Below are 27,545 nucleotides of genomic sequence, written 5' to 3'. Positions count from 1 at the left end.
AGCATCTGTCTCTAGTTGTGAAAGAGAGCGCGGGGAACAGGCCTGGGTGCTGCCCCTGGGGCTCTGCTTGTCAGCTGTGTGTTATTTCTTGGGTCATAATTGCTCTGGAGATGGAGCAGAAGCAGGGACCACTGACACAGCTGGTTTCAGGTATCACCCAGGACTTGCCCCAACCCCACCCCAAAGCCTGCCCCCCAGAACCGGGACCCCTCTCTGCCTGTAGCCTAGAGGCAGGCTAGGGACAGGGGGAGTCCAGCGGCAGTGTGGAAGGGTAATGCCGGCAGGCAGGAGAGGCCGTTGTCATGGGGACTGGCGATGGAGAGAACCTGGCCAGAAGCTCCTCTCCTGGCTCAGTGGTTGGGGAAATTCCACAGCCAACTCCCACCCCACCCCACCCCACATCCCCATCCTTTTCTCCTTCTCCAAGGAGTGCCCCCACCCTGGCTTCCCCTCATCACCGCCCCCCCCCCCCCCCCCCCCCCCCCCCCCGCCAATGTCTGCCCATGCAGCCTCCTCTCCCCAGAGAGGCCCTGGCAACCCCCAGACCGGCCTGACCCTCCCCTGCTGTGGCTCCCTAGCATCAGAAACAGAAGATTCCTCTGCCATGCAATCCCACCTGGCCTCACTCACTCACCTGGCCTCGCTTGCCCACCCGGCTGCACTCCCCACCTAGCCTCCCTCACCTGCCTGGACTTGTAGCCCCCCACCTGGCCTCTGCCACCTCTGCCGAGCTCCATCCCTCTTCTCCCCTCCATTTCCCAGCTAACCCCAGTTCTTCAAAGGGTTAAACACAGTGACCCACGACCCAGCCACTCCACTGCTGCCCCCAAAACGTGTACACGCACGGTTCACCACTGCCAAAGAGCGGAAGCCATCCAAACGTCCGTCCCTGACAGTCAGAGACAGATGCGAGTGCATCTCTGATGGGCGAGCATTCGGTCATAAAGGGGAAGGGGGCTGCCACATGCTGCAGCACGGCCGGACCTTGAGGACACAGCGCTCAGGGAAAGAAGCCAGACACAAAGGACAGATGATGTCTGGTCCCATTTGTAGGAAAGGTCCGGAAAAGGCAGACCCTCGGGGGATCAGGCAGGAGATTCAGGGCGCGGGGCAGGGGGTGATGGCTTCACGGGTGTACGAATGTTCTGGAACTGGGGTAATGGCCGCACACCCCTGGGAAGCACGGAAACCTGCGAATGCACGTCAAATGCGGACCGCACGCGGGCGGTACCTCGACCTGGGGGGAAGCGGGAGGCGGCGGGCAAGGGTTCCCACCTGCTCACGGCTCCCGCTTGACAGCGCCGCGCAGGTGCAGCTCGCTCTCGGCCGCCACGATGGGCTGCCCGTTGCGCAGGTGGTGCTCGATGAGGTGGCTGATGCTCTCGAACAATACATCCTTGGTCCGCACCTGTGGGCGGCAGCGTCAACGGCAGCCAGGGCGCGGTGCGGGGGTGTCCGCCGCACCTGCGCGGGTGTCCGCCGCACCTGCGCTTAGCAGCCCCGGATGTGCCCCGCCCCTGCACCTGCGCTGCGCGCGGGAGCCCGGGGCAGGACCGGCGAAACTTGCCTACAGCACCCCCCACCCCCGCCCCACGCCCCCCAAGTCCGAGAACTCTGGAATCTCAACCACAGAACCAGCCTTGGGATTCCAGGCCCGGGGGACGCGGCTCCTGAACCCCGGTAGGATTCCAGGGTGCATCCCTAGTAGGGAGCTGAGTCCCAGAACCCGTGAGTGGAACCTTACTTGGAAAGGGGGCACGAGCAGGTGGCACGATATAGAGGCCTCGAGGTGAGGAGACGCTCCTGGATCTCCAGGCCTTGGGGCCACCAGGGACTGGAACAGGAGGGAAAGCTCCCCTTCCTGGCTTCAGAGGAAAGGTGACCTGCCCCGCCCAGCGGACACCTCCAGTTCAGGCTTCCCGCTCCAGACCAGGAGAGTATAAATCTGTCGTTTTAAAGCATCCAGTCGATGGCACTTTAGTACAGCAGGCCTAGGACGTGAATGCACTCCTGGAATCTTGGCGACTCCCACCGGATAATTAGAATCCGGACTCTGAAAACCGTTTGCCTCTTAGAATGAGGAAATCTGAGCATCGGGGAGCGTTGGAACCAGAGCTGTGGCTTCCAAGCCTTTCCTGGATGAAGTTGGGCACCGAGACGGTAGCCCTGGGAACAGCCAAAATGCATATTCCTGGGCCCCGGAACAGATCAGCTATTTCCATAATGCTGCGGGCCAGGCCTGGGAATCTGCATTTTAGCAAACTACCTGAGCAAATTCTGAACCTTCCCAGGTTTAGGGGCACCGACCTAATCCTAGGAATCTACAAGAGAAGGGAAGGATAACCACACCAGGCCAGAGGTTTTGGTGTGAGCTGGGAGGGGGAAACACCGGGCAGCCAGGGCAGAGAATGAGCTGGGACCCCAACTGTCCCCAGGTGGATCACCTGAGCCAAGGTGCAACCTTCCTTCTGCCCAGGTATTCTCTTCCACGGAAAAAAGACAGGAAACATCTATGATGCTCATAAAATCACTGTGGGAACTGAAGCCCCTAACCCCCAAGCACCTTCTCATCTGGGGAAAAAACCTATCAGCCTAAGGCCCTCAGATTCTGGAAAGGGCTCTGTAAGCCCTAAAACTCCTTGTAAGTTGGAAAATACTCTGTAAATAGAAAGCATCTCTTAGGTTGGAAAATGCTCTGTGAGCCCTAAAATGCTTCAGAAGCTGGAGAATACTAAAAGTCATTGGCTCAAAGACATTAGTAACTGTAAGAGACACCATTATTTTATGTACCATGAGGAAAGCAGGAACAAAATACTTCTAATTAAATGATGCAATTCTAAGATGCAATGGATGGTTTAAAAGGAAAAAATATATATCCAGATTTCAAAGATGCCAAAATGAAGAGAAAAAATTCTCTGGCTTCGAAATGAGCAATTCAGTAACTTGTAACCCTGATAACTCCTTATAAGTTGCAACATGTTTTTAAATCCTAAAATACACTAAAAACTGAAAATGCCATACTTGTCACTCAAAGACAGCACTGATTGTGAGAGGCGTTAGTGATGGTAAAATGTGAAAAAAAAATATGCCTCCGAGAATTGATGAAATACAGTGCTTTGTGAACCCCGAACTGCCTTGAAATTGGAAATGGTTCTGCAAACCCCCAAATGCGTCACAGACAAGGAGATCCTTTGTAAAGCCTGGGCAGAGAACAAGCTGGGGCCCCAGCTGTCCCCAGGTGGGTCACCTGAGCCAAGCTGCAAACTTCCTTCCACCCAGGTATTCTCTTCCGTGGAAAAGAGACAAGAAAACATCCATGATGCTCATAAAATCACTGTGGGAACTGAAGCCCCTAACCCCCAAGCACCTTCTTACCTGGGGAAAAAAACCTATAAGCCTAAGGCCCTCAGATTCTGGAAAGGACTCTGTTTTTTAAGTTGGAAAATACCCTGTGATTCTAAAGTGTCTGATGAGGACAAATAGAATCTGCAAACACAAAGGGCTTTGAGGTGGAAGATCCTTTGTGCAATCCAAGATGCTGAGAAGAGCATGCACCCTACATCCCCGAGGTCCCCCATGCCGCCCCGCCCCTCATCTGCTCAGCAGCCCCCTCCCCAGGTGCCGCAGCCTGAACTCTGCCCAGGGCCCCCTCGGCCTGCCTTACCACACCCTCGGGGTCTACAAGCAGGAGGTGCTTGGGCTGGCCGGCGTGCATGCCGGTCAGCACGTACTGCCCAGGGTTGGTGCTGCTGTCCCGCACGAGGAAGTCCCCATCGGCCCGCAGCAGCCTCTCCGCTGCGCGGCGGCTCATCCGGCCGTGGTACCAGGGCTCCTGCAGCAACTGTTCCTCCGTGGGGGCAATGGGAGCCCGGCGGGTGGGGGGACTGGGCCAGCGGTCCTCCAGGGGAAGCGTCTCAGGGCCCACCGCCACGGGGCACTCGTGCAGCTTCAGGGCATCCTCGAACGGTCCTGCAGGCAGAGAGGGACAGGCGTTGGGGGCAACTGCGGCCCTGAGGCTGGGGAAAGAGGGCTATGCAAAGTGTAGAGCCCTGGGCTGGGAGGAACGAGCCCCCTGGGGGAGCCTTGATATCTGCTCAGCCAGCACTGATTGAGCACCTACTGTGGTCACCTAACTGAATTCAGCTGTGGTGCCTGCTGTATGCACAACGTGTGCCCGCTGACCCGGCACCCGGTCACCTCACTTCACTGTCTTGGTTCGATTATTCAGTACATTCTATTGGGTGTTACAAATAGATGATCACATCACCTGCAAATAATGACAGCCTTCCTTTCCCTCCCACGTTTCTACGTATTTCTTTTTCGTGTCTTATTGCACTGGCTACCTTTCTGATGTTCACGTCTCTTGTTTTGTTTTCTTGTCTTAGTGTATTGGCAGAACCTCCAATACAAAATGCTGCATTCTTGTGTTGGCAGCAGCCATCCCTTTCTTGCTCCTGACTTTTTAACAGAAATGCATTTACTATTTTTCCATTAATATTATGTTTTGGGGGGGTTGCAAACACTAACAAGCCATGTTCCCTCTGAGCCACAGGCCCCTTGTTTGTGAAGTGGGGACAGGGGCAGCAGATTTGCTGGAAGCAGACACCCTGGGGAGATACAGAAATACAGCCCCAGCCTGTGCTGCCAGTATATGTAAATTAGGTGGCCCCAGCATTCCTTCAAGCTTGGGATTCCTTCCTCCCTGAATCTGGGTCCCCAGGCCTGGCCAATCAGCATATCCATCTCATCTTCCCGGCCAACAGCTGGCCTCAGGATGAGCACGGGACCCAGACTGGACAGATCAGAGGCGACCCCCCAGTTTTTAATGACCCCACCGGCAAGAAGCCATTTTCCCTCCACTGGGTTTGCTCAACTGGGGCTGTGAGGTCATCCTGTCACCCAGTCTCCCAGAGGGAGGAAGATTGCCCCAAAGAAAGTGTGCCCCTGAGCCTCTCCACCCCCATCTGAGGCATGGGGGGCTCCTCCTTCTTTACAGGACTGGGGTGAGGAAGAGCTGGGCTGGCCCAGCCGTTCCAATGCCCAACGTATGCCTCATGTCACTGTGCTAGCCACGTGCCATTGGTGACCACACATGGAATGCCACGGCGGTGTTGGCTCATAACATTATTGCAACAAAAAGAGGACATCCTCCTGAATTATGTGAAGGAGGAATCCCCAGCTTCCTTGGGGAGGGGTCCTGGGGAGGAGCAGGAGCCAATTTCCCCGCAATGTTTGTGGAAGAGGAAGGGATTGCTGTAGTGGGAAATAAGGAGGGTATTATGGGCTCTTCAGGAGAGAAGGGGCAAGCCTTCTCCATTAGACTGAGCCTTCCCTCAGCCCTGGGCAGCCCATGGGGAAGGAAGGAATGGGGTCCGTCCTCAGATGAATCACTGTCAAAATGTGGACCAAGCCTCCCCCATCAGACTGGGGGGGGGGGGGCCTCAGGGAGCAGAGTCTGCCTCCCCCATCAAACTGCCCAGTCCTTCCAGGTAGGTTTCAAGGCTCCCCCATCAGAGGAAGGGGTCTCGAGGTTTCAAGGCTCCCCCATCAGAGGAAGGGGTCTCAAAGTTTCAAGGCTCCCCCATCAGACTGAAGGGTCCCACGTGGATGAGACAAAGCCTCCCCTCTCAGACTATGAAATCTCACAGGGAGTGGATTTGTCTCCCCCATTGCCTGGAGAGCTGTAGATAGAAAAGGGAGCCTCCCCCATCAGAGTGGGGAGGGAAGGCTGAGCCTCTTCCCTCAGACTTGCTACCCTTCCAAGGAAGAGTCCAGTGCATCCCCATCAACCTGAAATCCCCAAGGGGAGAAGGTTGAGCCTCCCCATCAGACCACAGAGTTGGGAAGGTGCCTCCCACCCCCAGCACGGGCCTCCCCCTTCAGGCTGGCCTGTCCCCACATACGCATGTCAAACAGGTCCTTCTTGGGGCTGTCCTCAGGCTCGGGGGCATCCAGCCCCTGGGTGTTGACGTACAGGTGCTCCTCGTAGTCGTGGGGACCCCGGGCATCCGCCTGCATGTAGCCGTCCCCAGGTGGGGCTGGGGGGGACAGAGGGTTGGCGTGTGAGCCGGGGCCGGACAAGAGCCGCCCACCTGCGGGCTCAGCACCTCCGAGCCCCCGCGGTTCCCCACGGGCCAGATCTTTTCATGTTTTGGAAAAAAAAAAAAAGCTAGAAATCCATGATTTTTAGGTGAAATCTCTACACTTAAAAAATAATTTGCAGAAAAAGAAATTAACAATTTGCAGATTGTTCAGTAAAAGAAGCCAGCCCGAAAAAGTCACGTATTGTATGATTCCAGACAGCCGGCATTCTGGAAGAGACAAAACTACAGAGGCCCGGGGTTGGAGGGAGGCAGAGTGTGGGGCATTTTAAGGTGGTGCCGCTATTCTATGTGACACGGTGACAGTGGGTGGGGGCGGGGCATTTGTCAAACCCACGGAACTGTTCCTGGGAGAGGGAACCCTTGTGGGAACTGGGTGCTTTAGTTAGTAACAATGTAGCACACTAGTTGATCACTTGTAACAGGACGTTCTAATCGGGGGGCTGTGCCAGGGAAAGAGGGTATCAGGGAACCCTCTGTACTTTCTGCACAATTTTTCTGCAGCCCTAAAACTGCTCTAAAAATAAAGCCAATTAAAATAATAATGATAATAATGGCAATAACTCTTTTCCCTCTGATTATGTTTCTACAGGCTACACAGGTAATTTACTTCTGTTCGTTTTCTAGTTTACCGGTTGCTTTCTTTTCTTTTTTTACATTTTATCTTCGACAGTGGGGAGCATTCACATGGGTCAAAATCTGCATCTACGTTAAAAGCTGGACTCAGAGGAGAGGCTCCGCCAGTCTATTCCACAGCCCCATTGCATTCTGCTTGGGGGGGGCGGGGCCCCTGTCTCCACTCAGCTGTGCCCACAGGGTATACACTACAACTGTCAGGGTTTTGCCGACATGAGGTGAGAAATTACATCCTGGGTTAATTTAATTTCCGTTTCTCTCATTTTGAGCAAGGCTGAGCATCTTTTCCTAGATCCAAAGGGCATTTGTCCATATCTTTCTCTGAACCATCTGTTCATATCTAAACATCTCTGCTTTTAAACTTTGGCAGGTAGGTGGTGAATTTAATACACCGCGTGGCGCAGTTCAGCCCGAGGGGCTGCTGTCTGCCTTCTCTGCTTCTCGTCTCTTACATCATTAACCCTGGCAGGTTCCTGCCAGGGCCCCCATCTCAGCTCTGCTCTGAGGGCATGGGCGAGTTCATGACCTCTCTTTCCACAGCACCTCCCTCTGTAAAATGGGGAGACAAGAGTAACTGCTTCATAAAATCGGGGTGAGGATTAAAACCTTAGCACAGGATCTGGCAACCTTAAGATTCAATATGATGCCAGTGCTGGGCCAGCCCCAGATGGCTGATGAGGGCCAGTGGCAGCACAGCCTCCTCAGAGGGGCACAGATTCTCCCAGCTTCATATGGGCAGGGCTGGGCTAGAGGGAAGAAATCGGGGTTAGGAGAATCCAGAGTGGAAGAGAAGGGCGGGCCACGGTGCCTCAGCAGGCAAGAATGCTCGCCTGCCATGCCAGAAGACCTGGGTTCGTTTCCCGGTACCTGCCTATGTTAAAAAAAAAAAAACAAAAAAAAAAACAGAGTGGAAGAGAAGATGTTGCACGGGGGCACTTGGGCGGTCGGTAGAAGTGCTCCTGGATATTAGAGCTGGGGCACTGACATATTAGTAGGAGTTCTTGCCCAGAGAAGTGGAAAAGGCACACTAAGAAGCAACAGCAGCCTGTGCAAAGGCACCAGGACTGGAAATGCTAGCGAGCCCCGGCACTCGGGGCTGCCTACAGTGCCAGACATAAAGCGAACCAGGGCTGATTATCAGCCACTCTGCCCACGGCTTGAACCTGATGGCTTCTCCTGCCAAGAGTTTCCTTTCATTTAACCCCCCAGCACCGGAAGCCAGTGAGCAGTGAAACACTCAGATTATTTGGGAAGATCTAAAAAAAGCCCTCACAGATGTTAGCCAGGCTGTGGGGAGAGGCAGCGCAGGCAGGGGCTGGTGGGCGAGCAGTGGGCACGGCGGCTTCCAAGAGCGGCCAGCTGCCACCAGCGATGCGGCTCGTTCGCTCCACAGCTCAGCCACCATGGGGGCGTCTGCCGAGCCCGCCATAGGGGCGTCTGCGACAGGGACAGAGCCCAAAGCTGATGGAGCAGGGCGCGGGTGGGTCAGACGCCCACAGCACAGCAGCTCCTTGCAGCTCCCATCTGTAAAAAAAAAAAATCTGCAAGGAGACACAGAAGGTTCAGAGGGAGCAGCTGCGTGAAACTGGGCCCCCCCACCACAAAGCACGCTCCTAACTGGCCCTGGGAACATGGCCTTATTTGGAAACAGCGTCCTTGAAGAGGCAATTAGCTCTGGTGAGGCCACCAGTCTGGGTGGCCGCTGACCCAGTGTGACCAGTGGCCTCAGGAGAAGGGCAGCTGTGAGCCCAGGCACTGACCCCAGAAGCCGAAAATGTGAGGAGGGGTTCGGAGGGGGCAGACCCGGGGACCCCAGCCTCCAGCCTGCAGAGCTCAGAGACCACACATTTCTGCAGTTTTAAGCCTCTCAGTCTGAACTTTGTTTCAGCAGCCACCACAAGCTCATAAGGAACCAAAAGGGATTTCAGCCTTCTCTGTCACTTTTAACTCTGCATAACATGATGCATGAATGCTATTAAAAATCAGTTGGGGGCGGTGCGACGGTGGCTCAGTGGCAGAATTCTCGCCTGCCATGCCAAAGACCCGGGTTTGATTCCCGGTGACTGCCCGTGCAAAAAAAAAAAGAAAAAAAATCACTTATGGGTGCACGGGTGGTTCCATGGTAGAATGCTTGCCTTCCATGTGGGAGACCCCGGTTCGATTCCCGGACTATGCACCCAAATACTACTAATAATAATAATAATCAGTTAGGTTAAAGTAAAAACTCTCAGCACCTGGAGGGAAAGGAATATGGCCGGGCCCTGGGAGACTGCTACCGAATCTGGGCAGCAATACTCTCCTGGGGGTGCAGGCCCAGCATACACGCTGCGGGCACACACCACTGGGCCCTGGTGCCGCACTGCCCATCACAGGAGATGCCTGGGACAGCCCAGTGTCCGTGCGTGGGGGCAGATGAGGGAATCGGGGCTCCCCAGGGCAGAGAGCTACACCACCAGAGAAGTCACGAGGGATCTGTTGGGACCAGGTGGGGAGACAAGCAAGGTGGATCATTACACGAAGAGAGCACAGAAATGGCAGGAGAGGGACATGTATTTGCCTCGGCTGGAACATATGGGACAGTCAGGTCGAGATCTGAGAAGACACCGTGTGGTTAGGGAAAAAAGAAACGGTGGATGCTGTGGAAGCTTCTGACTGCAAGGAGGAACTTGGCGTGGTTTGTGAGAGAGGAAGAAGCCAGAAGGGAGAGCCAGCAGGGTGGAAGGGGACGGCAGGGGGGTCTGTGCGAGGGGCTGCAAAAGGGGGTGCGGTCTGGAAAATCCTGGGGTGTACCCCCTCCCGGCCCCCAGGCCTTCCTACCTGACCCTGAGGGTCCCAGGTCCCACTGCAAGCCGCGGGCATCTCGGTGAGCAGGAGATGTTCCCTGAAAAAGAGCAGCATGGGCAAAGGACCTCAGCACTCTGGGGTGTCGCATCCCCTCTTTCCAAGCCCAGTACCCCCAACCTCCCCACCCCAGCCCTCCTGAATGGCTGTAGTACTTTTTGCATTTCTATTATTTTCTTCTGTGTACTCTATCAGGCTGGGTTCCCTGGAGTGTGAGTCCTTTGTTCCCCCCACCCCGGGCCCCCATTCATTATTACAACATTGTTCAACATTGAGGAATGGGTGGCTCTAAGCCAGGCAAGACCTAGTCCTGGAGACACGGAGACTGATGGGAAGCTCAGCCTTAAACGCTACCAGCTCCTGGGGTGTCTGACTGCCCACCCTGCCCACAGACCCAGCCTAAGTGGCCCCTGCCTACTTCTCCACCCTGGAAGGAGGGCAGTCCACTCCCTCCTGCCAATTTGCACATGCTGTTCTCTCAGCCTGGATGCCCTTCCTTGCACTCTTCTCCTGGGCAACTCCTATTTACCCGTTGGGGCCCAGCCCAAACGCTGCTTCCTCAGAGAAGCCCTCCTGACCACCCGGCAAGGTTGGTGTCCCTGCCATACAACCTTGTCACCTTCCTTGATGGCATTCGCCACGGCCCAGTTAAATCATGAATGAGTAACTGTCTATTCCATGTCCCAGGGAGGGGCTCACATCTAAGTGACTGGAAAGGGCAATGCAGATGGCCAGCCGGCCTGGGGCCTTTGTGAATGAATGAATGAATGAGCACTGCGGGAGGGGGCATGAGAGACCCTTTCTCTAGAGGAAGAGGATAAGGCCCCGAGACCACAGCCTGGGGACATCCCTTCTGCCGTCCACCCCAAGGACGCTGGAGGCTGACCTGGCCGAGGGATCCCAGCGCGAAGGGCTGGTTGAGGGTGAGCCGTGAGTCCACCAGCCCGCCCGGGGGTGGCGCCTTCCCGGGGACGCTGTTGTAGTAGCTGTGCTGGGCCTCCTCCTCATCCCCCCAGGCTGACTCCTCCAGCCCGGTCAGTCTAGGGGACAGACAGCAACGAGATGAGCCCAGGGAGGGCCCCCGGCTTGGGGTGGGGGGGAAGGAGGAAGACAACGGCCTCACAAGAGAGCACCAGGTGTGGCAGCTCGAGCTTCAGATGGTGGGCCGGAGGCCCGGGACGGCCATAGGTTTGCAGGTCAGCCCCACCCGGCCGCTCGGAGTCTCTGGGGGCAAAGACCAGGCACCTCTGCTCCCACTGGGAATGCTCGTCGAGTGAGTGATGGGGCCCTTCCTTTCCTTGTCTGTAAAACGGGGCTACTGCATGCTTTCCAGGGCTATGGCACACACTGTCAGCAGGTCCTTGGCAAAAACTGGTTCTGTTCCTTACTGCCCACCCCTGACTCTGCCAGGCAGCTGTTGGTTTGATTCCAACTTTTTTTCCTAGATATGGGGCATCATTGGGCAGTATTTAAAACACCTCAGCCTCCAGCTCCGTGATTGCACTTGTAGAAATGTATCTTACAGGTACTTGTGCAGGAAGGCGTGGTTCTAAGGGTGAAACAGCAGAAGCAGCCTGTCTGCCCATTGAACGGGGAGAGGACAAATAAATTACTCTCCAGCTATGCAGAGGAGCACTACTCAGCCAGTAAAAAGCAGAGGTCGCTCCAGATGCAAATACAGGGCAACTGCCCCAGACGGTGAGTGAAAAGCAATGTACGTGGCTAACATGTGTACCTACTGTTTGCCATTAACTGCGCAAAAGAGGAACAAATCTATTTCTAATAGATGCAACCACAAGCTGGGGCGAGACTGCAGGAAAAGGAGCTCGCGTCTCGCTGGAGGGGGTGCGGATATTCCGAATGCACTTTGGATTTGCTATCGTGAACATATCTTGTATTTTAAATGAGCAAATGAATAGGCATTTATTCCCCCTCTCTACGTGGGACATGACTCCCAGGGGTGTGGACCTTCCTGGCAACATGGAACAGAAATCCTAGAATGAGCTGGGACTCAGCATCAAGGGATTGAGAAAACCTTCTCAACCAAAAGGGGGAAGAGTGAAATGAGACAAAGTGTCAATGGCTGAGAGATTCCAAACAGAGTCGAGAGGTTATCCTGGAGGTTATTCTTATGCATTAAATAGATATCACCTTTTTAGTTAAGGTGTAACAGAGAGGCTGGAGGGAAATGCCTGAAAATGTAGAGCTGTGTTCCAGTAGCCATGTGTCTTGAAGATGATTGTATAATGATATAGCTTTCTCAATGTGACTGTGTGATTGTGAAAATCTTGTGTCTGATGCTCCTTTCCTCTAACTTACAAACAGATGAGTAAAACATATGGATTAAAAATAAATAAATAACGGGGGGACAAATGTTAAAATAAATTTGGTAGATTGAAATACTAGTGATCAATGAAAGGCAGGGGTAAGGGGTATGGCATGTATGAGTTTTTTTCTGTTTTCTTTTTATTTCTTTTTCTGAATTGATGCTGATGTTCTAAGAAATGATCATGATGAAGAATATACAAGTATGTGATGAAAAAACCAGAATGTTCATATTGTATGTTGATTGGTTTTATTAATAAAATTAAAAAAAAATTAATAGGCATTTAAACAGCTGCCTCCTCTTTCTCTAGAACAGGAGTCAGCAAACGACAGCCCATGGGCCAAGTCCGCCCACTGCCTGGGTTTGTATAGTCTGGGAGCTCAGAATGGTTTTTACACTTGAGCCATAAAACTTTTAAGTGTTGAGAAAAACATCAAACGAACACTATTTTGCTATGCGTGACAAGGAAACGAAATTCAAATGTCAGCTCTGTGACCCGGCATTCCTGGCAAGTAGCCATGCCCATTTGGAGACGTCCACAGAGGTTTCACACTAAAACGGCAGAGCTGAGTGACCGCGAGAGACTGTGGGGCCCCTACAACAGAAAACTTCGACGCCTGGCCCCTGGTAGGACCCTCTGCTGACCCCGGGGGGCTGGGCAGAGCGGTTATAAGGGAAGCCACCCCATCCATACTGACCCGTTCGGCCTCATGCCAGCTCTGGGAGGAGGGGTTACTGTGATCCCGGTTTTACAAGAGAGGAAACGGGGACCCTCAAGATTGAGGGGGTGATGTCCCAGGGGCCCGGAGGAAGGGAGATTTCCAAGGCAGGCATGGAGAGGGTGCGAGCTGGGCAGGGTGCCCGGAGCTCCTGATTTGCTCACCTCTCTGGGCCGGGCGCCTTGGGGGGACTGTGCAGGGACTGCTTGAAGCGCAGCTCAAAGGCCTGGCCCACGGTGCTGATGACGCTCTGTGCGAGGCCCTCACAGCACTCCAGGATGTGGCAGGCTGTGGTGTTTGTTATGCGGCATCAGCGTGGCGTGGCTGGCTGATGCACTTCCAGCCCCCAGCCCGCCTGGTGTCCCGGGCAGGCTCACCTCTCTGGTTGATGGGGTCCTTGGCCACATAGGCCACGTAATCCGTCATGTCCTGGGGAGAGGGAAGGGCATGAGAGACCAGAGGGAACCTCCCCAGGCCCTCCCCCCCCATCTAGGATCACGGGTCATCCACTCCTGCCACTCAGAGGGATCGGGGCAACGGGTGTGGGCAGGGGGTGCTGTGGTTGGGGTCTGAGGAAGGGTAGGAGGTTCTCGGGGATGGAGGGGCACCTGCCACGGCCCCCGTCTTACCGTGTCCCCGCCCGAAGCGAAGGAGATGGATTGCATGTGGTGGTTGGCAATGACCTGTGGCCAGCAGAGAGGGGCAGTCACAGGGCTGCCCTGGGGGGCCCCAGGGAGGTGAGAGGTTGGGGAGGGGCTCCAGGGAGAGGAGCAGAGGGGCAAGGTGGGGGAGCCTTCTCTCTTGACTGGGCACTGACCACAATAGGGTCCTGAGCCCTCCAAAATGACCGAGAGGCCAGCTGCCCTATGGAGCCCCCCAGCCTGTGCTCCCAGTGAGGGTCGGGCCTCAGAGGCCCAAGGAGGCACTGGCCTTGCTCAAGGTCACACAGCCACTGTTCAAGGAGCGAGCCGCAACTTGCACATGCACACACACAGCCACAAAAAGACAGACACATGGACACTCACGCACACACACTCAGACAGAAACTCACAGACAGGCACACAGATGCAAGCAGCCATGGGGTGACAGGAAGCTGTGCATGGGACGTTCTGCTGTGCCTTCACCTGTGAAGGCAGGGCTGAGGCCATCGCTTTCCCTCCCGGCTTCAGTGTCCCCGCCTGTAAGAAGGGGCGGTCACTGCTCACTCCAAGTGGCTGTGGTAGGCCTCGCCCGAGGCCTCGCCCTGCGTTTGCCCCCATGGCAGCCACCAGAGCTGCCCTTTAGCTCTCTTCTCGCTTCTCTGCTTAGAGCTCCTGCAGACGCCCAGCACTCGCTGGATAAAACCCAAACTGCTCCCCATGGTCCCTGCCAATCCCCCAGCTTCATTGCCCCGTCTGCCTGCTGCTCTCAGCCTCCCTTTCCTCTGGCCTCCCTCAGCACGGATCACTGCCTCCGGGAAGCCCTCCATGATGCCCCCTCCATGTCACGGTGCTCTGTACACGTTCACAACTCTTGTCTGACCTCACAGCGCTGCCCGGGCTTTGAAAAGTTCTCACCTCATTGCTGCAATTAGGTTTTTATCACGGGTTCCCACCCCAAACTCAAAGAAAGGCTGTCCCTATTGGCACAGCTGATGTTTGGGACCTGATCATCCTGTGGGGGCATTTTGGGGTACTGAGCAACATCCTTGGGCTCCCTTCACCAGAGGCCGGGAGCACCCCAGCTGTGACAACATCAAATGCCTCCAGACATCACCAAATGTCCAGCAAGCAGAATCACCCCAATGGGGAACCCCTGGGCTGGAGGAGTCCACTGGCCCCAGAGACTCTGCATCCCAGAATCATCCCACCTGCTGACATTCTAGGAACCTACACTCATTTAAATTCGGGGGGGGGGGAGGTAGGTGAACCCCAGAAGCTGGAAGTTGCCCTGGTTTATACTGTCTCACCCATGGGGAATTTATTCTCGGGTATGCGGTGAGCAGGGATCAAACCTAATTGTTCTCCCAATAATTAACGCAGGGTCTTCCCTTCTATCCCGGTCTTTGGATGGAAGAGTCCCTGCCATGGGGGGTTGGGGGGGTTGGCAGCGTCCCTGGATTCCACCTACCAGCACCGCCCACTCCAGACAACCAAAATGTCTCCAGATGGTGCCAAGCACCCTGGGGTGCAGCTAGTCCCCGCCCCCCACCGTGGGGGCCGTCGTGGGAGCCAGTCCTGGGTGGGGGCAGCAGCTCTCCATCCCTTCCCCAGCTCCTGGCTCACATTTTTGGATAAACAGTCACACTGACATCCACGCGTCAAGGGCCCTCCCTTGTCTGGTCTTCCCTGCTTCGCCCCAGGCAGTTGCTAGGGCGTCTAGGGGGTTCTCCGGAAGAGGCCGGGGAACCGGGGCTGCGGAGGCGCGGCCAGCCCAGAGTGCAGAGCTGCAGCGAGTGAGGACAGTGATGGGGGAGGGCCGGTGAGAGAGGCAGAGGGGGAGAGGGGGAGAGGGGGAGCAAGGAACAGAGCCCGCGCGCAGGAGCCGCAGGAGGTTGCCTAGGGAAGGGCGGGGCGGGGCCGGGGGCGGGGCCTAGGAGGCAGGGCGGGGCGGGGCCGAGGGGGAGGACGACTGGGAGAGGAGCCGAGCCGAGGAGGAGGCGGAACCGAGAAGGGATGGGCAGGGCCGGGAGCGTGCTGGGGTGGGGCCGAGGGGGAGGATGGGGCCGGAGCGAGGAGGAGGCGGGGCCGAGGCGGGCGGCCTGGGGCGGGGCGGCGCGCGGGGCGGGCTCACCTGGCGTGTGGCGGGCACCGACAGGTTGAGGCCGTCGATGGAGATGGTGACCGCGATGCTTCGGCCGGCGAAGCGCAGGTTGCTCTTGCCCAGGATGGAGGCCAGCGCCTTGCTGGACGCCTGGGGGGCGGGGCAGAGGGCAGCGCGGGGGCCGGCGGCGCGGGGAGGGCCGTGCGCCCTGGGGAGGGGGCGGGGCAGGGGTCCAAGGAGGGGTCCCCCTCATCCCTGCGACGGCGCCCAGCAGCCCCACTCGGGGGCCTCGAACCCCTCACCCACCTTCTTCTTCCAGGAGCCCCGGACGCCAGGCACGGCCTCATGCAGGCGGCTGATGGCCTCCCTGCGGGCAGGGGGCGGTTAGAGAGAGGGGAGGGCCGGGGTCAGGGGGGAGGGGGGCTGAGAGAGGTGGGGCCCCCGAGGAGCGGGCGCCAGAAAGATGAGAATTTACAGAGGAAGGGGTTTCGCGGAGAGGGCCACAGGGATGGGATAGGAGCTCAGAGAAGGAGTGTGGCGGGGAGGGGGGGAGCAAGAAAGGGGTGGGGGCCAGAGAGGGGATCCTGAGAGGGGGAGGGGGCTCAGAGGCCAGCTGGCAGCCAGGAAGCAGCGCTAGGTGCTCCTGAGGACCTCTGGGTGCTTCTGGGGATGCAAGGGAATGTCACCCTCTCCCTGCACAGACCCTTGCTGGTGGCAACTCTGTGACCCATTCTGGGCAGCTCGGGCTGCCCCAAGGTTATGTCCCTTCTCTACACCAACAGCTAAGCAGGGGCACTGGCCTTTTCGTCCCCACCGAACCTACCCCAGTCCCCTGCCAGCCCCAACCCATGAGCCAGACCCCCTGGGTGCGTCTTACAAACGCCCCTCTACTGGGGAGTGGGACGCAATGGGTGGAGGCAGAGCTGGGACACAGACAAGGTCCACCACCCCATCCTCTTCAACACCTCATCACCCCCCAAATCAGGGCACGGAGTGGGGGACACTCTGCAGCTGCTACCCTCAGTCCCATCACAGTTGATCTAGTTCCCAATAGGCCTCCCTGCACCCCCTTCATAGAGGGCAGACCAGACCCAACCCCCAGTAGACCCTGTGGCCTCCCTGTTACGCCTCAGTAGCCCCCCAGTGGCCCTTCATGTGGCTCACTAGGTGACCTGTGTGTGAGTGGGCACCTGCCAGGCCTCTACAGTCCCCAGCCGTACCCCAGCCCCCCTGGCCCTTGTCAGCCCCCCAGCCATACCCGGGTCCCCAGTAGCAACCTGGCAGCCCTCCCCCTGGCCCCCGGAAGCCACCCCTGGCCCCCTGGTAGCCTCCCAGCTGCACCCCAGGTTCCTGACAGCCACCCCAGGCCCCCACGGCTCCCCACCCCTCCCCCATTTCCCCCCAGAGGCTCACCAGGTGACCCGTGTGTGAGTGGACCCCCAGCCACCACCCCCAATCCCGAGCAGCCCTCCCCAGAACCCCAGGTACTCTCCCGGCCTCAGGTAGCCCCTACGCCCCTGCCCAAGCGGGTCCCCCTCCCGCCCCCGCGCCCCCCAGAGGCTCACCTGGTGACCTGGGTGCGCGTGGTGAAGTCCAGGGAGCGCATGGAGCGGAGGACCTCGATGCAGCCCATGTACTGGGGGCGGGGAGAGATGCGGCAGTCAGCGCGGGGCCCTATGGGGAACCGCAGCCCTCACCCCTCCCGCCCCGACTCGTTCCGGTTGCTGCCCCGGGGCCTCCGCCCTCGCGGCCCTGCCCCGCCGGCAGGTGGGCTTCTCTTCCCGGGGCTCCTGCTGGCCCCCCAGACGCTTCCCCAAGTGTTTCATTTAACGGCCCGCCTGGGTCCCGGCTTTGGTCTCTCTGCTCCACGGTAGTGTCAGCCACGAGACGGGGTGGCGGCAAACGTGCTCATTTCGGGGCCCCCGGCTCCCAGCGCAGACCCGGCGCGGGCCAGGGCTCCATCAACGCTCCCGAAACGGCAAAACTTTGGAAATCCTTTGCTCCAGACCCACGCTGACCGATGCAAGTGACCAGAAGTGGCAATTAGTTTTTTTTTTTCCCACGGGCAGGTACCAGCAAACGAAGCTGGGTCTCCGGCATGGCAGGCGAGACCTCTACTTGCTGAGCCACCGTGGCCCGCCCCAATTAAATTTAGTCACTGGAGGTCCCAGTGGCTGCATGGAGCCGGGCTGATGCTGACTTCCCTGGAGGGTCTCCTCCCCCGCACCGTCTGCAGCGGGACGGGCACCTGTTTTTCAGAATAAAGTTTTACCTGCACAGGGCCAGGCCCATCTGCCGCCACGTGGTCGGGCCCTTGGCAGCATGCACCTTCCCCTAGACCCCTCAGCCCCCACCCCGGGAGCTGCGCTGCAAGGGGGAGCGGGTGGGAGCCGAAGCCATGGGCACCCCAACCCAGGTCTTTGCTTGGGAGCCGAGAGGACAGCTCCTAGGAGGAAGGCTGGCAGCCCCCGTCCTGATTCCCTTCACAGGTAACTTCTGGAACAGGCACATCCACCAACGCAGGGAGCAGACGGGTGCCCGCCATGGGCCAGGACGTGCTGTGGGCATGGGGTTCCTTTTGGGGTGATGGAAATGCCTTGGAGCTCAATGTTGTGGATGCCCCAAGGCCATTGAACTGTTCATCTCAAAGTAGGTAATGGCCGAGTTTGCATATGGGAATAATATGCCTCTATAAAAAAAAAGAAAAAGGCTTGCAGGCTTGCACCGGCACCTCCGGGTCTGGGAGTTTATCCCAGATACAGATGGCCAGGTGGGCACAGGCCAGAGCCCCGAGGGAGGTGCTTCCTGCCCCTGGCCCCTTGCTCCTCCCCACCCCCCAGCAGCTTCTCCTCAGGTGGCCCACACCCCATCAGGTCCTGTTCGCCATTTTCCATTGTGCCTTGGCCTGCCCAGCCCTCACCGTCTCTGGCCAGCTGCTCCCCAAGAGGCCAGCTGTGCCCAAGTGGGACCCTCTTCCGGACTGTGGGGCTGGAGAGATCCAAGGCTGTGGGGCCCGATGCAGGATGCCTGGCAAAGCTGGATTTCTGATGAACACTTAGTTATGAATATGTTCCAAATTGTGCTTGGGATATACTTTTTAAAAAAAAATATGGGCAGGCACCGGGAATCGAACCCAGGTCTCCAGTATGGCAGGCGAGAACTCTGCCTCTGATCCACCGTGGCCCGCCCAAGATATACTTTTACTAAAAACTATTTGCACTTATCAGGAATCCAAATTTAACTGGGGCCCTGTGGCTTTGTTTGCTAAATCGTAACAAACCATGGGATTTGAAACGGAAGGTCAAGCCACATGAAAAGAAGCAAGAGCGTCTCTCTAATGCATTACTGTGAAGTTTTCTCCCAGTACCCTGCATTCAGTAACAGAGGTCTGCTGTCTGACGCCTGCCCAGCTCAGGGCAGAGGGGCAGGGAAGGGTATGTGCTCGTGTGTACTATAATACCTGTGCTTTTGCACGCAGGTAGATCAAGGTGTCTATGGGATTTTGGTGGCTGCCTCAGGGGAGAGGAGGGGACACTAGCAGACTGTGAAATGGGTACTGATGTGCCCTCCTCTGTATGTGCCTTGGATCAGCTGCGTGGGCTCATTCTCAGGAGGCAGGCCAACGCAGCACCACAGAGGCTTAAAAAGGGCTCATGCATGGAAGCGTGCTCTCCTGCTGTCCCAGGGACCCTGCAGCCGCACCACGCCAGCTGACGTCCACCAACCGCGGCCGCCCTGCCCTGACCCCTCAGCTCCAGCCCACCCACAGTTGCGAGAAGTAGATGTTTGTCGCTTCAGCCCACTGAAGTGTGGATGGTTTGTTACGCAGCAGTGTAACCGAGGCAGTGAGAAGAGGACAAGAAGGAGCTGGCCACGTGGAGACCGAGGCTAAGGGAACAGACTGAGAGAGCACCCCCCCCCCCCGCCCCCGCCCCGTGGCTGAAACAGGCAGAGGCAGGAGCAAAGAGAGGCGAGAGGATTTGGCGAAGCTCCGGAAGCTGCAGGACCCTGGGGCTGTGGGGAGGGGCTGGCAGGGGATATTATCTGTGTCTCCTTCTGTTGGATAGATGGATACACGGACCGACAGATGGGAGGATGGGTAGATGAATGGATGGTGGGTGGATGGACGAAGAGGTGGGCAGATGGGCAGACTGACAGAAAAATGGAGGGACGGATGGCAGGAAGGATGGACAGGCAGACAGATGATGAACAGATGGATAGCTGGACAGGTGGACGGACAGACAGATGGATGAACAGGTGCATGGACAGAGGGATGAATGGGCGGACAGATGGATGAATGGATGGACAAGCAGACGAACAGGTGAGTGGATGGACAGACAGATGGATGGATGGCTGGGGAGACAGGCAGTCTGGTGGAAGGACAGACAGGGGATGTATGGGTGGACATGGGCTGATGCAAGGAGCCAGTCCTAGTCACTGGGGTTCTCCCAGTGGGTATGCAGTGGCACCCGCAGCTGCTTAGGGGCCCTTCTCTCTGGAGATGGCATGTCTCTGGGGGCCTCTGGTGTCAGTCACAGAGTGAAGGGTTCTCTCTGCTCGCCCTTAATGAAGGCACAGCCCCTGCAGATGTGCAGCCAAGACCTTCACCTGTGCTCCTGGCCTCTCCTGGGTCCCCCTTAAATGCTCGGGTTTACGAAAGGGGGAAGAGAGAAATGAGACAAAGTGTCAGTGGCTGAGAGATTTCAAACAGTCGAGAGGTTATCCTGGAGGTTATTCTTACTCATTATATACATATCCCCTTTTTAGTTTAAGGTGTATTGGAGAGGCTGGAGGGAACTGCCTGAAACTGTAGAGCTGTGTTCCAGTAGCCACGTGTCTTGAAGATGCTTGTATAATGATATAGCTTTCGCCATGTGACTGTGATTGTGAAAACCTTGTGTCTGATGCTCCTTTTATCTACAGTATGGACAGAGGAATAAAAAAGATGGATTGAACATAAATAAATAATAGGGGAACAAATGTTAAAATTTAAAAATATATATATAGGGTAGATGGAAATACTGGTGGTCAATGAGAGGGAGGGGTAAGGGGAAGGTCTGTATGAGTTGTTTTTTTTCCTTATTACTACTTTTTCTGGAGTGATGCAAATGTTCTAAAAAATGATCATGGTGATGAATACACAACTATATGATGATGTTGTGAGCCATTGATCATACACCGTGTATGGAATGTTTGTATATTAAGAATGTATGTGCTTGTTCGTTGTTTTATCAACAAAGATTAAAAATAAATAAAATGCTCAGGTTTAACCCTACCTGGCCCACAGCTGAACCATAGGGAATGGTGGGGTCTGCGGCAAACTGGAGGGTGTATTGCCAGACTGTCTGACTTTTTTTTTTTCCCAGAAGAAACCAGAAATCAAGGGATTGTGTGTGAAATCCCCCAAGCTGTAATTGTTGGCAACCAAGTGAATGTTTATTTTTAAATAGAAGGCAAGGAAAAAAAAGTCAGACGTCAGATTCAGCCTGGGCCTGCCAGCAAATGGGAGCTGTGACCAAGAATGACAAATGCCTCAAACACCAGTGGGCTGAACAGTGAACCCCCAAACAAACATCCAGGGCCTGAACCCCAGAACCCATGAGTGGGGCCTTACTTGGAAAAGGGGTCTTTGTCTTGAGATGGGGTTACCCTGGATTTCCCAGGTGGGTCCTCAATCCAACGACTGGGTCCTCATGGCAGACAAAGAGAAGGGACGGTGCAAAGGGGGGTGGCAGAGAGGGGACGCTGAGGCCAGGGACACGGAACCAGCTCTGCAGACCATAGCTCCTGCCCCCCGGGACAGGGAGAGAATCCCTTGTTGAGCAAAACACCCAGCAGTGCTGACTTCCCGCAAACACAGGACAGCAGGACATGGTGAGGCCACCTCCCCAGGCAGCTGCAGAGGCTGAGTCACGGAGACACAGCTGGAGGAGATTAAAGAGCCCAGTATAACAGGGCTCCTGGGCAGGAAATGGGACCAAAAACCAGACACGAGCGCTGCGTGTCAATGCAAAATATCCGGCCCCTGACCACAGCATTGCAGAGACACAAGAGAAAGTCCTTGTGGTGCCACCTTCCAGAGGCTTCCGTGACCAACCACCACAAACCGGGGGGCCGAGAGAACGAGCTTGAGCTGGGCACACCCCCTCAGAGGCCCCGGGGGGTAGGGGTCCCTGGCCGGCGGTGGCCGTACCCCCCCATCTCTGCTCCGTCCCCCATGCAGCCGCCCCTCTGCATCCATGTTTCCCTCCCCTTAGAAGATCCAGGGCGCCCAGATCCGGCGTGGCCTCTTCTTAACTGGTCACTTCGACAAAGCCACGACTCCCAAAACGGTCACCTCCCGGGGTTCCGGGGGACGTGCATTTGGGGGGGCGCACAGGGGACACGGGGCACCGTCTCAGCGGCTTGTCCTCAAATGGCCGTCGATTTGGACAGCAGCCATGGTGGTCATTCACTCACAGACGCGCCCATGCCCTGGAGGGGTGACGACAGCGTGGACGTGGCCAGATGTTAACACTCGGTGCTAACGTCTAGCCAGGGGAGGACGGCGGGGAGGCCGCGTAGGAGTCTTCTAGTGGTAACTTTTTATTGTGATAGAATTGCAAACTTACAGAAACGGTATGTGCTATTCTTATTCGTTTTCTCTACGTTTGAAATCCTTTCCAAAAAAAATTTGACACCTCATGCTTACTCAGCCACCAGCCCCAGCTCATCAGGGGAAACCAGATGGTCTTGTCTACGGGTGCTTTGGAAGTGGGGGGAACTGCTGGTTGCTGTGGGGATGGGGGGAGTCTCATAGGGGGCCAAAATGCCCCATGTCCCCAAGGACTTCAGTACATCCTGGAGGTCACTTGCGTCCTTTTTCTAATCATCCCAGCCCCTTAATCTCACTCCATTTCACAACACAGGTACTGGGAGGGAGGGGCTAGCACAGGTGCAGATGCATTTGGAATTTCATAAAACTGGCGTGCACGCTGACGGAGTTTATTATCTTGGTGACGTCACCAAGAGCTGTTCATGATTCTAGAAAACGACACAGCAACTCCAGCGGCGGTTTTTGAAGTGCAGCTTTTGAAGGTGTCCCACAAACAATGACCCCTTCCCGGGGTCTTCTAGAAGGGGGAATCCTGCACATTCACTTGTTAAAATACAGATGAAGTTATCAGGTGTTGCTGTCATTTCATCTCTCGTTTTTTATTACATTGAGGCATCATATTACTCAGGGGAGAATGAGTGTGTAGGCAGGTCTATATATATCTGAGCGTCATTTCAGTAGTTCAAGGTTACAGAATACTTGTAAATAAGGGATGGCAAGTCCCACACATTACAAGCTATTGGTCTAAGCTGGGGGTTTTCACACTCAAGCATGCATCAGAGACCACTGGAAGGCTTGTAAAACAGAGGACCAGGCCCCAGACCAGAGATTGCCTGAGAATTTGCATCTCTAATAAGTTTCCAGAAGATGCTGGAGATCACACTTTGCAAACTGCTAGTTTGACCCAATCTGGGAGCCCCTTTCTCCAGCAGGAATGGAGTTGGCCACATCAGGCCTATGGAATGCAGAGAGAAGAATGTTCGGGGCTGTGCTGGTTCAAAGCTATTATGTACCCCCAGGAAAACCATGTCCTTTAATCCTCATTTAATATTGCTGAGTGCGATCTTTTTGTTTCCATGGAGATGTGACCCACCCAATTGTGGGTGGTACCTTTTGATTAGGTGGTTTCCATGGAGATGTGTCTCCACCCATCCAAGGTGAGGTTGCTTACTGGATCATTCTGAGATGGAACCATTTTGGAAAAAGCTTTAGAGCTACCAGAATCAACAGAGCCAACAGAACAGACAGAGACCTGGGGAAGCCATTGAAGATTCCTAGAGAGAAAGCTAGCAGACGTCGCCATGTGCCTTTCCAGCTGAGAGAGAAACCCTGAACATCATCAGCCTCCCTGAACCAAGGTATCTTTCCCGGACGCCTTAATTTGCCCATTTCATTGCCTTAATATGGACATTTTCACAGCCTTAAACTTGCAACTTAATAAAGTCCCCCTTTTTAAAAGCCGTTCCGTTTCTGGTATACTGCATTCTGGCAGCATGCAAACTAGAACAGGGGCCTCCAAGGAAGGTTCCCTCTCTCTTAAAAGGAAGGAATGGACTTCTCGTCTTCCAGTGGATGTTGTGGGTCCACATGAGATGCCCGGTGATGTGGCTGCCCTTTTGTAACCATGAGGGGAGCCGAGTCAACGTGCTGAGAATGGCAGTACAGAAAGGCAGGAAGATTCCACGTCTTTAGGGAGATTTTAAGTCATTGAACTAACCCACCCTGGGGTCACCCTGCCTCATTCTCATCTTCAAGGGAAATGCTGCACTATAGCAGACAACGTAACTCAGTTAACCTCCCACTGTACCCTACACACAGCCAGCATATGAGGACCAAACTTCAGGAAAGAGTGAGGGGCCTGGCCCTGTCATTGTACAGCAGCGTGTGCAGATTTGAGCTGTGTTCCCCAACCAGTTGTACCTCTCCTGGGCAGGGCCGGCACACATTTAAAGAAAACAGCCATCTTCTCTGCACAGATGCTATGAGTGAGGGCCCCTGGAATGCAGAAGATTCTTATCCATGGAATTTTTGCTAAGGTGAGATCCCGGGGGCGGGGCTGGGGGCAGAAGGGGCCCAGGACTGGATGCCCAGGGATCTGGGTTCAAATGCCGGCTTCTCCATGGCACGTGTTCCACCTCTTTTGTCCACAGTGCCCCATTTTGCCCAGAAATGTGCCCCTCCAGAGAGAGGGATAAATACCAGCCTAGAGCTGAGCTGCCCAGCCCAGCAGCTGCTTGCCTCCTGAAGCCATGACATATCATTTCACATGAAGCAAAATTACAAGTTGGGTTTCTCAATCATGCCAGCACACCGGTGGCGCGTGGCCAGCATTTTGGACTGCGCAGGTCTAGAACATTCCATCACTGCAGGTAAAGCCACTGGACGGCATGGCTTGGACCACTCAGGGCCCCGGTTTTGGGAAAGCTGTGCGACACAGCTCTGGGCAAGGAGATGTGAGGAGGACTGTGGGAGCTCGGGGAAAGTTTTCCTGGCCTGTAGAAGGAGGCTCTGCTGGCAGCTGGGTGTGTATGTGCCCAGGATGACTGAACCCCTGCCACCATCGGGACAGGAGCGAAGGGAAGACAGAACTGGGGACCTGGAGCGACAGGTGCCTCCAGCAGTGACCACTGTACCAAACCCCTGAACTGACCATCCCTAGAGTGTCTGGGGCGGGGCCTGGGGAGTGTGGCCTGGGGAGGAAGCTGGGTGGGGGCGGGGAGGCCTGGGGGATGAAAGCTTGGGCTGGGCAGGAGGTCTGGGGGCTGGGGTGAGGCCAGGTGGGGCTACCTGGGCACCTGGGGGGATGGGAGTCCTCCAGCAGTCCCCGCACACGTCCCCCTCCCCCGCTGTGCCTGTGGCAAGTTCCCCCAGCTGGGGAGTTAGCCAGTGTCACTGCACACCTGCCCTCCCGCCTGGCTTCCCCCTGGGCAGTGAGTCTAGGCACCCAATAAACCTCTGGCGGCCGCCCCTGCCCAGTGTAGGGGCCATGCGTTCAGCCTCCCCCAGAACCAGGGCGAAAGCAGGCGATGTCAGCACCGCCATGTGGGGCTCTCCTCCACGAGCTGCTCACGTCCCTTTTGCTTTGGTCTCTTCCAGCCGGGCTTTTGGGCCCTGGGGACCAGAGGCACCCCAGTGGCTGCAAGCTCTGACCAGCAGCAGATTCTCAGGCAAGTTCCCTGCCTCACTGTCCTAAAAACACGTAGAAAAGAGGGTCGTGGGAACCTCACAACTAGACCTACGTAAAGATCTGTTCTCTGATCCTCTTTTCTCATCTGTAACATCGGGATCGTACAGGGTTCCGGGAAGTTCTGGGAGGTTCTGTGAGATCCTGGTAGAAGCTGGGAGGTCCCTTGAGATCCCAGGAGGTCCCAGGAGGTTCTGGGCGGTTCCGGGGTGAGGACTGATGCGTGTTCTCCTCTGGCTGCAGCAGCAACCACCACAACCTCTGCAGCTTAAAGCATCATGGATTTCTCTGGCAGTTCTGCAGGTGAAAAGTCCTCAAATTGAGGCCTGCAGGGCTGACTCCAAGGGAGACCCTGCTTTCCACCTTTTCCAGCTCCTGGACCCGGATCCCCCTCTGTCCTGTGAAGCTACCAGCGAGTATCTTCTCTGGCCCTGGCCCTCTAACCCCTCCTCTAAGGACCCTGAGACGGTGCCCAACGGTCCGGGGGCAGCTCTCCTCCTCCATCCCTCTTAAGACAGCACATCCAGGGTCCCAGCATCCTGAGCATACTGTGGGGTGCTCTCCAGCCAACAGTGCTCACTGAGGCTGCTTCCAGGTGCTGGTCCTGGATTCTCACTGTGCAACCTCTGGCATGGGCCTGCCACTCTGTACCTCAGTTTTCCCCACCTGTGAAATGGGGGCAGCATTCCCTCCCTGAAGACCTGGTTCCCAGCATGGAAGAGGCTGCCCGGCCCTGCTGCTCCACACGTCTCACCTTCTGTGTGACCTGGGTCTCAGGCCCCACAAGCCTCTGGAAACGACTCTCATGGTGCCAGGACACGGCGGCTCCCAGGGGGACAGAGCTGGGATTTGAGGCTGGTCTGAACCCCAGGGACCCTCCTTCTCTAGCCAGAGGGCTCTGGGCCCCCACCCTCAGCCTCCCAATCCCGTGGGCTCCGTCTCCACCCAAACCCCACTCCACAGGCCAGACCATCACCTCCCCTGGCCTGCAACACCCCAGCCTCCTGTGGCCTCTGCTGCCCACAGTGCCCCACTGGTCCCATCTCCACAGGGCCCCCAGGGAGGTCCCTTCAGGGGACCCCTCACCTTGGGACCAGATACCACATGGCGAGGAAGCCCCATGGACAGGATAGGATGGGACACAGTGACAGTCCGGCTGACAGCTGGCACCACGTGCGCAAGCCCCTCCCTGAGTCCCCCCAGCCTCGGCTGTCCCTGCTGAGTCTGCCCAGGGGCAGAGCTGTGAGCAAAACACAAAAACCAACGCCCTCTCATTTCTCTCCCACTTTTCTTTCGGTAGGCTGCAACCACACAGGACCCCTCAATGTCCTGCAAACACTTTGTGCCGATGTGAAAATATTAGGTACCCCAGAAAAACTATGTTTTATCCTGATCCAATCTTGTGGGGCCAGACCACAAGGGTGGAGAACCTTGACTGGATTATTTCCATGGCGATGTGACACCCCCAGCTGTGGTTAGATGGAGATGAAACTTTAAACATTTAAGGTGTATCTTGATTATCACTGGAGTCTTTATGAAGGGAAATATTTTGGAGAAATCTCAGAAGTGACAGAGCCGACAGAGACCTTTGGAGATGCAGAAAGAAAAACTTCTCCAGGGAAGCTGCTTGAAACCAGAAGCCAAAAGGCCAGCAGATGCCAGCCATGTGCCTTCCCAGCTGAAGGGAGTTTTCTGGACCCATCAGCTTTTCTTGAATCAAGGTAGTTTTCCCTGGATGCCTTAGTCCGGACAGTTTGATGGCCTTAGAGCTGTAAACTCGCAGCTTAATATATCCCCTTGATAGAAGCCATTCCATTTCTGGTATATTGCATTGCAGCAGCTTTAGCGAACTAAAAGTGTCCAAACTCATTCACTGCCCCAGGGCCCTTGCACTTGCTATGCCCCTGCTGAGAATGCTCTTCCTCCAATCATTTTCACACCTGGGGCCTCCATGGTTCCGGTCTCACCTTAAATGTCACCTCCCGAAGGTCGCCTCCCCGCACCTTGGCATAACCAAAGCTCTTGTCAGCCTGCTCACTTGGCTATAATTTTTGCAAACACTCACTAGTAGCGGCTGTTCTGCTCATTTTTTTTACCCACTGTCTCCCAGGGCTGCCTAACAAAGCCCCAGAGGCCAGAAGTCACTCTCTGAGACCTACAGGGGTGGGTCCTCCTGCCTCCTCCAGCTCCCAGAGGCTCCAGCCATCTTGGCTTCCTCGGCTTGTAGACGCATCCCTCTGACCTCCGTGTCTGCCATGACAGGGCTGTTCCCCTGTGTGTCTGTCTCTTCTCCTCTTCTTGTAAGGACACTGGCATTGGATTTTGGGCCACTCTGCTCCAGTGTGTCCTAAAGACCCTATTTCCAAACAAAGGCAGATCCACAGGCCGGGGGTGGGGTGCC

At 56.0% G+C, this 27,545-nt stretch overlaps 1 protein-coding gene across 2 annotated transcripts in view; it reads right to left on the bottom strand.

Annotated features, from left to right (window-relative positions):
• The window catches only part of SHC2 (SHC adaptor protein 2), a 34,656-nt gene that overhangs the window by 5,443 nt on the left and 1,668 nt on the right, over window positions 1–27,545 (bottom strand). Inside the window, exons 2-12 of one of the 2 annotated variants that reach the window (XR_013159590.1) lie at window positions 16,931–17,001; window positions 15,672–15,732; window positions 15,396–15,515; window positions 13,253–13,306; window positions 13,001–13,052; window positions 12,788–12,911; window positions 10,465–10,618; window positions 9,555–9,618; window positions 5,904–6,038; window positions 3,825–3,969; window positions 1,276–1,408 (exon numbers count right to left, since the gene is read on the bottom strand). Coding sequence is in view for 1 of the 2 variants with exons in the window: in XM_077121438.1 (XP_076977553.1) it covers window positions 1,280–1,408; window positions 3,665–3,969; window positions 5,904–6,038; window positions 9,555–9,618; window positions 10,465–10,618; window positions 12,788–12,911; window positions 13,001–13,052; window positions 13,253–13,306; window positions 15,396–15,515; window positions 15,672–15,732; window positions 16,931–17,001 (1,269 nt within the window). In the remaining variant the exon portion in view is untranslated. Of the gene's footprint in view, window positions 1–1,275; window positions 1,409–3,664; window positions 3,970–5,903; window positions 6,039–9,554; window positions 9,619–10,464; window positions 10,619–12,787; window positions 12,912–13,000; window positions 13,053–13,252; window positions 13,307–15,395; window positions 15,516–15,671; window positions 15,733–16,930; window positions 17,002–27,545 lie in introns of both variants that reach the window. The other variant, XM_077121438.1, reaches the window with a different exon arrangement.

The sequence above is a fragment of the Tamandua tetradactyla genome, chromosome 11 (assembly GCF_023851605.1).
Source record: "Tamandua tetradactyla isolate mTamTet1 chromosome 11, mTamTet1.pri, whole genome shotgun sequence".
In the NCBI taxonomy this organism is placed as follows: domain Eukaryota; kingdom Metazoa; phylum Chordata; class Mammalia; order Pilosa; family Myrmecophagidae; genus Tamandua; species Tamandua tetradactyla.
Note: the sequence above shows the minus strand (reverse complement) of the source record. Positions and strands in the feature narration are given on the sequence as shown.